Raw genomic sequence first — 13,491 nt, 5'->3', positions numbered from 1 at the left:
GAGTAATTCAGCAAATCCAAAGTGCCTGTTTATTATATGCAAGCCCTGAGCTGGGTTCTCGGGACACAGACATGAAGGCACAGCCCCTGCTCTTGGAGCTCCCTGCCCTGACCAAGGAGAGAGATATACAGAGGGTGCCAAAAAAAATGTATAAACATTTTAAGAAAGGAAAAAACTATTAAAATTGTAATAATATATACCAATAACAAAAGATGAATACAAGTCATGTGTATTCATTTTTTGGCATCCTTGGTACATGGGTGGGTCTCATGTGCTCTGGTCCTTCCTCTGATTGATCTGTGTGCCAAGCTGTGGAGGCTCAGAGGAGGGTGCTCTGAATACAAGGGGCATTTGTCCCTCTTAAGTCCAGGGACAGTAATTGACGCTCAAAGCCATTCCAGCCTCAGTGAAGTCAGATTACACACCCGTGCAAGAACGACTTTGGAGAGAGCAGCCTGTGCCAGCTCAGAAAAATGCCGTGGGAGCACAACACTGTAGCAGCTGCTGGGGTGTCAAGGAGCTGGCCTGGCTGACACCCTGAGTCCTGCCCCCTCTTTTCTCTGCTTTTCTCTCTGTCCCTGCAGAAATGGCAGCACAGCGGACCTGACGCTCTTCGCCGCCGAGGCCATCGCCCTTAACCGCCAGCTGTCTCAGCACGAGGAGAATGAACTGGCAGACGAGTCCAAGGCCGTGGCCGAGAGCCTCTGCTCCATGAAGCTGTCCCCTCCCTCCAAGTCACGCCTGGCCCGGCGGAGGGCCCTGGCTCAGGCTGGCCGCAGTGGAGATGCGGGACCCAGCCCGACGCCTACAGCTCTCTGACCCACTGCAGTCACACCTTCCAGGTTCTAGGCCTGTCCAGGTGATGCCCTCAGGAAACCTGTGAGGCCAAACTCTGCAGAACGGGAAGAAGGACCTGCTATGCAGCTCTGGCCAAGCCTTTTCATCCACAGAGGCTCTGAGGTTCCCACCCAACCCCCCATTTCCCCAGAGTCCTCAAGGAAAAAGCTTTTTCCAAAGGGGTTGTCTTTGAAAAGGAAAGCAATCACTTGTCACTTTGCATAATCGCCAGAGGCAGGGATATCTCTTTGCCGGGCTCCTGCCCACCTGCTCACCCTCCTGCAGACCTGGATCCAGCCTGTTCTCAGGGTGGGGGCCAATGGGCAGTGGTGGTTGGGGCTGCAGCCCTCAGGGAGCCAGCTTTGAGAAGTGTCAGTTGACAGGGGCTCTTCCTTTTCTGCACCATCACCCTCCTCTGGCGGTTCTTCCACCTTCCTCTGTCCTCCGGATGTCCTCCCCCTGGGCTGAGCAAAGCCATCCCCTCAATTCATGGAAGGGCAGAGAAACTTGACGTTCTAGGAGCCAGATCAGTCTTCCAGTCTGTAGCACAGAGAAGCACATAATCTTTCTTTGCCGTGACCGAAATGTGTCCCTCATTTATCATCCTCTTCCTTGTTTGGGATTGCTGCTAAAGTCAGTATTATTTCATTTTTAATATGTTTGTTTTTAACCATGCTCTTCCAGCAAAGATGGGAGTTAAAACTCCCACTGCAAGCCCATGGACTTTCCAGCGCGTGCAGTGGCTCGCTCTTCTTCCCTGAATGTCCATGCGTTTGAAAGGTTTTAATCAGCTGTTTCCTATTATTTTAACTGGTTTTAAGCTGTTACCATGATGATGATGAGTGACTTAGAGACCCAGTCTGCTGCTGCATCCCTCAGGCCTGGTGTGGAAGGCGGCACAGGTCTGGGGCAGTTAGAGGGAGCTCTGCCTGATGTGGAGCCAGATCCGAGGCCGCCCAGCTGCCTTGGTCTGAGCATATGGTGCTTGCTGCCGGCCAGAGAGCATGAGGGCAGCTCTGGCGTCAGACAAGCTGAGCTGCTGAGTTACCTAAAGGAATCGCTATGCATGTCAGACAGACATTTATACACGACAGTGCTATTACACGTTGTGCTTGTTTTAATAAAACTTTTAAATTGTAGCTGTGGCCTTCCTGGTGGTCCTTTGTTCCCCTGTAAACCTGGGGAGGAGACAGGCCTTCTGGAGAGGGCCTGAGCCCAGTCTGGTGGGGAGAATGTGCCCCTTGTCAGGACCTCTAATATAGCACCTTATTAGATTCATAAAACAAGGTGAAGGAGACATGACTGACTGCTTTTCTTTTTTAGATGAGGAAATGAAATTCATCAAATATTTGTCAATCTCCTATCGTGTGCCAGGACCCAGAGATGAGTAAGAAGCAGGCTTTGCCTTTTAGGACCTCCCCATCAAGTGGATGAGATGGTGTCAGAAACCATAACACAAGCTGGCTTCAAAAAATGCTTAAAGGATGCACCCTGTACACAGCCCATCCTACCCAGCAAAGCGGGAACAAAGTTCCTTTCTGTCTAAAGTAGCACTAAGCCCTTTGTGAGGATCCATTGTGCGTCTGAAACTGTACTTGTCCTGCCAGAGTTGGCAACGAAGAAACATGGTGCCTCACATCTACAGCCGTGCAGGTTCCTCCTGCAGGGGGCTTTCGTGTGCCTCATCCCATGTAATCCTCAGAACCAGGCTAGAAAGTGCTGAGGTGGGAAAGGCCTTATAAGTTCCCAAAAAGGTGGCAAGAGAGAAGTCTGAGTGTCAGGGCCGGGGACTGGGTGCCCTGTCAGCTTTTCACCCTGGGCAGAGCAGAGCAGAGAGCTAGGGTTAGGGCTCTTCACTCTGGAAGCCTGTGATGGGCCCGGGTGCCAGCTGTCCTGCACTGTGAATGCCTCCATGTTGATGATGACGTACTTTCTATTGACAATCTTCCTTTTGCAGTAACCCTTACCACCCTCACATCCGGTCTTCATCTGATGGGCTGGAAAAACAGTGATGGGCCTGCAGGATCTGGACTTGGAACCAGGGCATGAGTTTTGTCTCTGGACTCCAGCCCCAGCCTGGTCAGTCCTCTAGGGTGGCCCAGCAGAGATGTGACTTCCGGGAACTTCCTGGACCAAGCACTCCCCACCCCCACCCCCACCGTGTCCTGCACACAGCTCCAGCTGGGCTCTCATGCCTCTGTGCCTTGGCCCAGGCTGTTCCCTCTATCACCCTGCCTCCTTACCCAGGTCCACCTGGCAAGGCCCCTCTCATCCTCCACTGCTCTGCTTCAATGCTATCATGCCTACTCTGGTTTTGCTAGCGTTAGTGTGCACTTACTAAGTAACAGGTACTTCTGAGAAGCTTACAGACATTATTTAACTCTCACAGCAGCCCTTTGAGGTAGGGTACTATTATTTTACCCCACTTAACATGAAACACCAAGCAGAGAAAGAAAAGAAAAGCTTGCCCTAGACTATACAGCTAGGAAGGTGGAACTGGAATTCCTCCAAGAGAGACTTGGGATCCACAGCTGTGCTGCCAGGGTTCAAATCCCAGCTCTGCCACTTAACTAGCTTTAGGCCTTGGGCAAGTTACTTAATCTCTGAGGGTCTCAGTTTCTTCAACCAAAACTTAGGCATGCTGACCTCATGGTGCTGTTGTAAAAGTTAAAATTAATAAATGCAAAGTGTTTAGAGCAGTTCCGGGCACACACGGTAAGTGCTCAATAACTGTTAGCTGTGATATTCGTAGTTATTTTTATTGTTGTCTCCTGGGGCAGAATTACTCAGCTGGGTCCCAGTGATAGAGATGAACTTTCCCCCTTTCCTTGGCTTGTGTGGGTGGAGATGGATCTGGGCTCCAGATGGGCCTGGCCTCTGGCCCTTTGTAGGGTCCTCCTTCTGACAGGCTGCTCTGCCCCTCTGGGGTGGGGTCCTTGTCCCCACGGGGCAGCTGTGGGGGCCAGGGGCCTTCCTCTGCCACTGCTCACTAGGTAACCTTGGGCAGTCCCCTGCCCTTCCTGAGGACCAGGCCGTGTGCCTGGCTGTGCTGGGCAGAGGTAGGTATGGCAGACACACTGAGGGAGACTCGGACGTGGAACTGTGGCAGCACGTCCCCCGGCTCCAGGCCTCACACTTGGGCTGGGCCTTAGGAGAGAGATGGTCCCAGACGGCAGTGTCCCAGACCTCAGGCCTCAGCCCCAGCTCATCCTAGTTAAGTGGAACCTGAGGAGCCTTACCTGGGGCCCCAAGCACCTGCCTCTACAGGTGTCCACCGGCCTGAGCTCTGGGGCCTCTCCTCCCACCTGGCTGACTGCCCCTCCCCAGACCCAGCTCCGTGAACAGTAGTGCCTGGGTCCTGTGCCAACTGCTCTAGCTACTTAGGTCTGGAAGGAATGGAGGAGCAAGGTTCCCCAGTGGCTGGCACTCTTGTTGCCATGGCAGCAGTTGCCTTGGAAGCTGCTTCCTGACTTCAGCTTCCAAACAGGCCAGGAAATCTGCCCAACCCCCCAGGGGATCTGTGAATTAATCATGCTCTTTTCTAGGGTCCTCACCCCTCAAGGAAAATAAACAAAACTAAACCAAGCTGAGGTCTTTCACCCCCTTTTTCTCCCCACCCCCATGCCACCCTTGGACTTGGTGCTTCTGGGAAGGAGAGCTCATAGGCAGGCACCCTTCAGTCCTAGCCTCAGTGACAGAGATTTTGTGATGGAACTCAGCAGTGACCCATGGCCGGGCCACACCTTGAGTCTGGGGCCTGGAGAACCCCGGCTTCTGGGAGGGGGACTCTGATGTTTGTGGGGTGGGGAACGGGTGGGTGGTCCAAGCTCTAATGCCTTGGGCTTCCATCTCGTTTACATGTTATAGTAAGGACATCACCCAAATACATGCATGTATTTCCTTTTTCAGAGATGATACAGTCTATATCAGAAAGAACTGACAAGCCTCCCTCTCTAAATTTGTAACCAATGGAGGAACAGGCATCACAAACGTTTCCAGCAGCCCTTAATGAATGACACTGCTGTGATGAGGGAAAAGATATATGCCTTGACTGATTCTTTTGAAGACAGCGTTTCCCTCTGATGGTGGGGTTGCCAGTTCCACCCACTTCAAATAAGACAATTTAGAAATTCAGGGGCACAGATATGCTAGAGTACTTGCCAGCTAAGCAGGGAATCTGGACACCGAGGTCCTATCAGGGCAACCCTTCCACTCCCCACATCTCAGTCTCCTGGTCTGTTCTAGAAAGGAGCTGGCATGTTTCTGTGGCTCTGTGATCTAATAACTGATAATGGCTTAAAGTGTCTCTCCCCCTCCATATTTCCTCCTCTGATCTGTGCCCTGAGGGATTTACGATGTCAAAGAACAACTCCTATTTGGAATTTGATCTTCCGGTTTTAGAAGTCAGAGTGTTCTGGAATCTGAAATTCACAATGCACAGGTATCCCTGACTCTAGTCTCTGCCAGCCCCAGCCCCATCCCCATCCCCAAGATGAGCAGAGTGAGGTTTAGGCAGGTGGAGTGGCTGGCCCAAGTCTCACAGTGCAAGGTGGTCTGAGCCTCTGGCTGGTGGTGTGGGAGCACTGCACTTGGCCTTCCACTAGGAGAGCAGCCGGCACAGGCCTTGCCTGTCCAGTTACGCACACACGTAATGGGCAGGGGTTCTGTGGAGGGTGTTTAGATTCCCAAAGCTCAACCTTTCAGGAACATGTTTTCAAGGACAATTATTTTGACGGCTCCTTCTAAAACTAGTCAGTAGGGGATTGATTACATGTGACAGAGACATGGGCTGTCATTTGATGCCTAATTAGAGGAATAATCAGACCTCATCCTGGCAGCAGTGACTGTGACTGGGGAATGCCCACCTCCAGGGGCTTCCTCTTATGGGGCCCAGTAACACGGCCCCGGGGCCCGTCAGGGTCCTGCAGGCACCCCTCCTCTCTACACACCTTTGAGTTCACACCTGTCCAGCACCCAAGCAGTGCCTTCCCTCAGCTGAAGCTCAGTGAGGTGACCCTGGCCTTCCTAAGCCCCCACCCCCACTAAGGAAAGCCTCTCATTAGAGACAGAGGTCCTATGGTGCCGGTGGGCCTCCTTTTTGCCAGCCTGTGGTGGTCATGCAAGTCCAGTCCTTCCCTGAGCTCTGCCTTGCATCCAGAAGCCTTGCCCAGGGCCCCTCTAGCCTTGGCATTCTATGGAGCTCGCACATTGCATCTGCCCTCAAGGGACACACAGTCTGCTGGGGTGACAGAAAAAGAGTGAGGACTGATGGTAGGCACTTGGCCTGGGAACATGGCAGCAATGGGAGGCAACCCACCCACTCAGGCGCCATTAGCAGCTGGCAGAGCAGGGTCCTGCAGGATGAGGAGGTGATGTCCAGATGGTTGAGACCAGGCAGACAGTGAGCAGGAGGGCAGAGGAGGAGAAGGGGAAGGGCGTTGAGTAAGGGGCAGCTATGGAGGCAAAGACCATGGGGCTAGCTGTTCCGGACTGCAGATATGATGGAAACGGGGGTCTGAAGAGAGGCCAGTGGGGCGGGTGATGGGACCCTGCGGACTGTGCCCAGGTGTCTAGGGGCAGGGCTAGGGCCAAGGCCATATTCTGGGACCAGGGAGGCCCAGAGCCACGAAGGGCCAGAGAATGCAATTAGTGACAAGGGCTGCACTGGGGAGTGCAACAGGGTCTGGGCCGGCTGGGCTGGGCGAGCACTGCCCAGCCTTGAGTCGGGGGACCCTGCAAATAAGTAGGTCAGACAGGCTGGGCAACCGAGCTCAGTCCAGAGGTCGGGAGGCACTAGCCATGTTCCAGTCTCGACCCAGGCTGCAGACACCCAGCCCCCACTGATTCTGATTCCAATTCCAATTCCTCCCAGCCCTACCCCATAAGTGTTTCCTCCTCCCTCATATTCCCCACCACCGCTCTTCCCTGACAGCCCCCAGCCAGAGTTCCCAGGCGGTTGGAAGGGCTCACCTTCTCAGCCCCATTAGAAACTTGGAAGTATGTACCAAGCCTGTCTGAGGAAAAGGGGGCCTCAAACTAGGACCCCTCATTTGGAGGTTGCCAGGATAGTGGGGAAGATTGAGAGAGGCAGGGGGACAGAGAGGACTTGGGGGGACACCTCTCTTTCTCCTCCTGTCCCAGTCGCTATTCCTGTCTCTTGAGCCTCCTTGGGGTCTCCTATCACTCTGTCTTCTAGTTCCCAAGCAGAGGTCCCAGGTGTACCTCTCAGCCAAAGGACGGCAGAGTGGGCCTGGGCGTATGGCCAGGCAGTCTCCTAACATCCCATTGCTGAACCCCACGTGAAGCCAGCGGCTCATCCTGCCCTCTCAGGGACCAGCAGTGGAACCTCGGCTGAGTGCCCCAGTGGGCCTCTGGGACCCAGGCAGCAGCTCACATTGCAACCTCATGAATAACTCAGCGCCTCCCTGCTGCCTACACCTCAGAGGAACCTGGCCCCTGGACCAACCTCCTCCACTGCTTTAAACTTTAATAAGTGGAAGCTCAGTGGCAGCTGAGCAGGCTCCAGGGAGCCAGGGCAGGATGTCCTGGGCAGGGGAGCTTGGGCTGAGCTCTCCCAAGAGGAGGCTGGCAGGGGAGGACCCCATGCGGCAGAACTCTGGCAGCCAAGGCCGGATGTGGCCAGGCAGGAGTCCCAAGAGTGGCCTCCAGCTTCAGGGGCCTTTAGGGGAGGACGAGTAAGCTGTGGCAACCCGGCAGACATCCTAGGTCAAGGTGGGGTGGGAGGCCCCTAGGATTGCTGTGGGATAGGGTTACAGATAAATCCAAGGGTTACCAGCCCAGAATCTTACTATACTCCCACCCTGGATGAAGAGAGCTCCAACAAGGGACAGCCAAGAAGACCAAGACCTCCAGGGCTCCTGGGGACGGGCCCCCCTGGCTGGAGCCGGGGCTCTGAGTAGGCCTGCATGGACATCCCCATCAGCAGCAGAGACTTCCGCTGCCTGCAGCTGGCCTGTGTGGCCCTCGGCCTGGCAGCCGGCAGTATCATCATCGGTGTCTCCGTGTCCAAAGCTGCAGCTGCCATGGGTGGTATCTTTATTGGCGCCGCTGGTCTGGGTGAGCAGGTGCTGGGCTCGGACAGGGAGCAGGGGCGTGATTAGGTGCAAATGGAGGGAAGGGCTGGGTGAACAGGAATTGGTTGGGGAGGGTGGAAACTAGAGGTGTGGGCAAGGCAGCTTTTGGGGGTAAAAGGAAGGAGAGGAAGACTGGGGGGAGGGTCCCTCTGAGGTCCCCCAGGAGAGGAAACCGTGGCGGAGGAAGCAGGCTGTCACACAGCTCTCTGGCTGCTCCCCCCTCTGGCTCTCCAGTGTCAGGCCCAGGCTCTCAGCGTTACGGTGGGATTCATAAGCTCGTTGGGGGTGGGTGGACAGGGGGCAGGTGAAAGAGGACAGAGTTCCCAGTGGACGCTCCTTAAGCCAAGACAGGATGTAGCTCAGACAAAGAGTTTCCTTTGTTTCCCGGTATGTCTCAGCAGCAGATATTCTGTCCAGGCATCTGTCCATCTGTCTATCTGGGCCCATCCCACTGATATTCTTTCTCACGGAGGCGCTGAGTACCATCCCTTGCCTCACTCCACCAGCCTGGGCCAAAAACAGAACCAGAAGAACCAGGCTAGTGGGCTCTGGGCATCAGTACCTGCAAACTCTGGCCAAGGGCCACAGACACTTGGTTGGGGGGTGAAATGGGAGTGGGCAGAGCAGGACCTGGTGGAATGGAGCATGCTGCAGAGCTCCCCAGTACTGCACTGGGGGCCCCAGTGGAGGGGGAAGCAGGGAAGAGTTGATGGTGTTGGTAGCCGCTGGGCCCATTTCCAGCAGCTGAGTGGGAAGGAAGCCAACTTGCTCCTCACCTGAGCTGGGTGGAGCCAGGAGCCTGGGCCTTCCTGTCCCTTCTGGGGCCGGGCATTAGGGAGCCACTCCACGCACGCACACACAGGCTCACATTTAGGAGCCACTCCACACACAGGCACACACAGTCCCAGCCTGCACACTGCTCCTCCCGTGCACACCCATATCACCCTCACAAACCACCTCCCAGGTTCACAGCCCACACACATCTTCGTGCCACTTGCACCCACCAGGCCCGTCCCCATCACAGAGAGCCCTGCGTCTCTCTCCCCAGGGCTCCTCATCTTGGCCTACCCTTTCCTGAAGGCTCGGCTCCACCTGGACCACATCCTGCCTAACGTAGGTGAGTCTCCTCCCCACCCCCAGCAGAGCCCCTGCCAAGGACTGTGTGAGACCTTTTGTGTGTGAGTCTGTGGCCCACTGTGCGGGAACCCACGTGTGTGACTGCTCCTGGCTGTGTGTGTTGGAGTTGTGTGTGTGTGTGTGTGTGTGTGTGTGTGTGTGTTTGGGCATGTGGTGTAGGCATTGCCATGACGACAATGCAGCAGACTCCAGCCTGCCGTAAAAGTGCCTGACCAGCTCAGAGCACCTAGAACTCACATCTCCCCGATAGGATTCTTCATCTCCCCCAAGCCTCCAAGATTTCCAGATCACCCCCACTTCACCCCTGAGCCACCATAAAGACCCTGTACCTCCCCAAAAACCTTAGGACCCTCATATAGCTCCCCACTTCATCTCAGCTTCCCACATACGTGCTCCCATCTCCATCAATCCTGTGGGGCTTTATGTCCCCAGGCCTCCCCAGGACCCTAGTCTCCTTAAAAAAATCTACCATCTTCTCCTTCAAGAGCCCATTTCCCACCACCACCACATCAGCTCAGATCGTGCAGGAGACCTGAGGGAATGCAGTGGAGCAAAGACAGCATGAGGGATAGAGATTAGACAGCAAGCCGGACTTCCCTCCCCGAAACTGAACTTGATTTGAGAATGGCTTAGTGATTCTAAAAGGGCTTGGGGTGATCTCATTCTGCAGGGAGCCTGAGAATCCACCCCCAACCAGCGCCAGACCATGGGGAGGGAAGATCCAGCACCAATGGCAATAAAGAAGGTAAGTTCCAGAAATTCCAGAATCCATCTTCCACCTTCCCTCTCTGGCTGAGCAGCTCTGTGGGTCCCAGGAGAAACTTTGAGGGACATGCAGAAGGGGCCTCCCTAGTTCCAAATAGCCTGCAGAGTTGGGTAGTTCTTCCATGTGTTTAGTCAAAATCCTTCTTGCTCCAAGCTAGCTGAGCTCCTCTTGTTGGTCTTCAGGGCTTCTCTGTCGTGCCCAGCATGCACACCGAGACAGAGGGCACCGCACTGCCCCTTCCCCTCCCCTAGGTTCCAAGCCCCAGTTAATTTTCTCACTCCACTCTCCCATTGTGCAATCCAACCCTCAGAGCTGGTACCTGAAACTGGCCATCTTCCTCCTCCCCCACCCTACACACTGGAAAATTCCAAGGCTAGAGTTTCTCAAAGATGGCCCCAGCCCACAATGTCTGCGCCAGTGGTAGGATGCCTAATCTCAGCAACAGGCCTCATCCCAGACACTGTTCCAAGCCCTTTACATATATTAACTTGTTCCATCCTCAAGATAATCATATGAAGAAGGTACTGTAGTTAGCCCCACTTTATATATGGGGCAACTGAGGCACAGGGAAATTAAGTGACACAGCTTGGAAGTCCAGAACTGAGATCAGGCAGTCAGCCCCAAAGTCCTGCCTCTAACCCCCATGCCAGGCCGCTGTCCTCTTGAAGGGCTATTCTGACCATCCGTGCCTCTTTAAACTGGGTTGAAACTGCAGCCTGGGACTCCCCTCTCTCTCCATCCTATGTCACTCTGCCCCAGATCCCTCTGGGTTGCTGTAACAGGTGATCTGTCTACTCAGGCAGCCCTTTCCTGGTCTCTCCCCCAGGAGTCCGAAGCAGCCTGTCCACCGTGAGCAGAACCCTGGAGAAGCTGAAGCCAGGGGGCCGGGGGACTGGGGAAGGCTGAGGCAGGGGCGGAGGGGCTGCCCCTACCCTGGCCTCCCTTCCTGCCCACCACCCCAATCTCAGAGCGCTCCTGGGTCCAAATCAGAGGTGAACCAGGCACTGGAGACACCAGACCTGAATTCACCCTGCCAGCCAAGGCTCTTGGCAGTAGATTCCATGTGGTGGGAGGCGGGGTCTGAAGCCAGGTGTCAGCTGGGAGCCCCACAGGAGGGGCCTTGTTGCAAGTTTTTGACCTGGATTTTCTCTCCAGACTGCAGCTGAGCTTCCCTTCCTTTTTGATCTACTGACTGGTTTCTCTGGAATTTGGGGCCCAAGGATACCCAGTTCCTTGCTCCAGCCTGGCCACAGAAGCAAACCATAGGCCCACAGGAACCACAAACAGGGTCCTGACTGAGCCTCCTAGCCCCCAAGGCCTGGCCCTGGGCCTCTCTTGCTCACCAGCTGGATAGAGGGGCTGGATCAGATTCTTTTGGGGAAATCAAAACTCTAGGCAACTCCTCAGGGACCTTGGCAACAATGAACCAGACAGGGGCAAATCCTAGACAAAGTGGTCCCTGCCATGGTGGGAGCCAGGTGAGGCATGGGCCTGGAGGCTTCCAGGAGGAGGTGTCTCCTGAGCTGAGTCCAGCCCTGAGACTTAGTGTTTGATCCCACCATTCAAGACTTTTTGTGATCTGACTCCAGGCAAGACTTCCAGCCCTCCTTTCTCCTCCCCCGCCCTCTCACCACTCCTGAACAATCTAAACACATTCCAGCCTCCTAACCTTGGCTTATGTTCTCTGAAGGCCCCCTGCTCCTCTGCCTAGCAAAACCCGCCACCTTTAAAGACCCAGTTGCAAGAATCCCCTTAACATGGTGCCCTCCTTGGCCTCTTCTACCAGCCTGTGTCTCCCTCTCTCAACAGCCTCCAGCAGGTGGAAGCCTTCTTTTTCAGAAAACAATTACTAATCCTATTTAAATCTACTGTATATTGCCCTTTTCCAGTCACCATCAGGACACACAGTAGGTGCTCAATAAATGTTAATGGCTTAAATTTAATGGAAACAGAAAACCAAAAACCATTCCCCAGGCTTCCCCTAGAGAGCCACTTCAAGACCCCACGTACCCACAGGATTTGGGGTGGGGAGGGCCTGGCCCAGGTGCCTGTGGCCGTGCAGCAAACGTTGCTCCTCCCTCCACATCGCTCTTCATATACCTGCACCCTCAAGGCAGAGCAGTCGTTTGACGTCTAGAGAGACATCTGCTCCATGTGGACTCTGTCCTGGTTTGGGGAACAGAAGACAAGCTAGGAAGAGTCTCATCCTTGAAGGATCAGTGCAGATGACACCTCCTCTCAGAAGTCTCCCCAGACTTGCTATGCTCCCGCAGCCCCAGGACCTCCCTCCGTCACAGGCCACATCCCTCTGAGTGGCTCTTGTCTATTTCCCGCTCTTGAGAGGAGGGGGCAGAGGGCTAGGCACAACAGAAGGTAAACCCAACCAAAAGTGGGGTAGACTATCTAACCATACAGATGGGAAAGCTGAGGCCCTGCAGGAAGAGGACTCATTGGATCCCACAATGAGAGATTGTGGAGCCAGGCCTTGCACCCAGGTCTCTTCTCTCTCCCCACACAAGGCTCTACCATCTGCTATTCTCTGCACAGGCCACAGGGACCACCTCCCTGACCATGGAAGGAATGACAGACCTCCATAAGGGGGCTCAATTTCATAAACACTGGCCAGTTGTGAAGCCTTTGGTTCCTCCAGCCTGCGGGGAGTCAACTTCCCTCTTGCATCTCACTCTTCTCCTCCCTCCTGTCTGCTCGCTGCCCCTTCTCCTTTCCCTCCATCAACCTCATTATCATCAACAATAACTCAGGTCTGGTGGCCCTCCTTGATCAATATGGAAACCCTTCTTCCTGTCTGTCTTCAAGCCTCACCTGCAGAGCCCCCAAAGATGCCCAAGGGTGGGGAGGCTGGCAGTGGGGAAAATGAAACCTGAGCTGTGGGGTGCGTTGTCCCCCTATTTAGCCATGATCTCCGGTAGGGCTATGGTATCCCCAATGTCTAGCAGGGCAAGACACAGAGCAATGTTCGGATCAGAATGCAATAAATTGAGGAATGAACACATAGAAAGGCAAGAGCTATGTCCATTGGAGAAGAACGAGGGGGATTTCTTAAGGCCCCAGCCCCTGGTTCCTCTTTCCCCTGCCATGGGCTCCCTGAGACCTCCTTCCCACTAGTGCAGGTGAATGTCTAGATACCCCCTCCCTGAGTGTATTTCCACTCTCGGTGCCTCCATCGCCTCAAACTGGTCACAGGAGTGGTCCATGTGGAGACACATGCCTTCTCCCCATCCATGCTTTGGAAGAAGGTGAGGTTGGGCCAAGGAGTCAGGGGTGATGTGGTGCGTAGTGTTAGGCAGAAGTGCCCTCTCAGCTCTGAGGAGCTCACGAACTCTCCAACATTTAAGCACTGGCAGGGGTGTGGACAGGGACAGGTCACTGGACCCTGCTGTGCCAGCAGACTGTTCAATAAATGAAATCAGTTCTATCCAGTAGCCCTGTTCTGCCTCAGCTGTGGTTGTGCCTGCCCAGCCTGGGCTGGGTGCTGAGAACACATCAAAGGCGGGGAGTGCTTGGTCCAGGAGGCTGTCTGGACGTCACATCCCTGCTGGGCCAACCTGGAGAATTGACCAGGCTGGGGCTGGAGTCCGGGCGTAAGATTCACATTCTGGTTCTGCCCTCAGTACCAGGCAAGAGGCTATGAGGCCT

The 13,491-nt window shown here is 54.7% G+C and overlaps 2 protein-coding genes across 6 annotated transcripts in view; both read left to right on the top strand.

Annotated features, from left to right (window-relative positions):
* The window catches only part of MKNK1 (MAPK interacting serine/threonine kinase 1), a 38,092-nt gene extending 36,116 nt beyond the window's left edge, over positions 1-1,976 (top strand). For 3 of the 4 annotated variants that reach the window (XM_074334671.2, XM_074334669.2, XM_019749405.3), the window contains one exon: positions 585-1,976. In XM_074334671.2, the coding sequence (XP_074190772.1) occupies positions 585-638 (54 nt within the window). In that variant the 3' untranslated portion in view covers positions 639-1,976. The remainder of the gene's footprint in view (positions 1-584) is intronic. The other variant, XM_074334670.2, reaches the window with a different exon arrangement.
* Positions 1,977-7,354: 5,378 nt separating this feature from the next.
* On the top strand, positions 7,355-13,272 carry KNCN (kinocilin). 2 transcript variants are annotated; one of them, XM_019749407.3, is made up of 4 exons: positions 7,361-7,914; positions 8,980-9,048; positions 9,739-9,813; positions 10,661-13,272. In XM_019749407.3, exons 1-4 carry the CDS (start codon positions 7,764-7,766, stop codon positions 10,738-10,740), a joined length of 375 nt encoding a protein of 124 aa, XP_019604966.1. In that variant the 5' UTR covers positions 7,361-7,763; the 3' UTR covers positions 10,741-13,272. The 2 variants fall into 2 exon arrangements, with proteins under 2 accessions (XP_019604967.1, XP_019604966.1); XM_019749408.3 differs by lacking the exon at positions 8,980-9,048 and having other exon boundaries at positions 7,355-7,914.
* Positions 13,273-13,491: the final 219 nt, after the last annotated feature.

This window comes from Rhinolophus sinicus, chromosome 14 (genome assembly GCF_057876585.1).
Source record: "Rhinolophus sinicus isolate RSI-liver-muscle chromosome 14, RSI-T2T, whole genome shotgun sequence".
Lineage (NCBI taxonomy): Eukaryota > Metazoa > Chordata > Mammalia > Chiroptera > Rhinolophidae > Rhinolophus > Rhinolophus sinicus.
This window is presented reverse-complemented; position numbering and strand designations above follow the sequence as displayed.

Coding starts and splice junctions, on each gene's coding strand:
- KNCN (XM_019749407.3), top strand. CDS start 7,764: ATGGACATCCCCATCAGCAGCAGAGACTTCCGCTGCCTGCAGCTGGCC. Junction 7,915..8,979: donor TATTGGCGCCGCTGGTCTGG/GTGAGCAGGTGC, acceptor CTCTCTCCCCAG/GGCTCCTCATCTTGGCCTAC. Junction 9,049..9,738: donor CCACATCCTGCCTAACGTAG/GTGAGTCTCCTC, acceptor CTCATTCTGCAG/GGAGCCTGAGAATCCACCCC.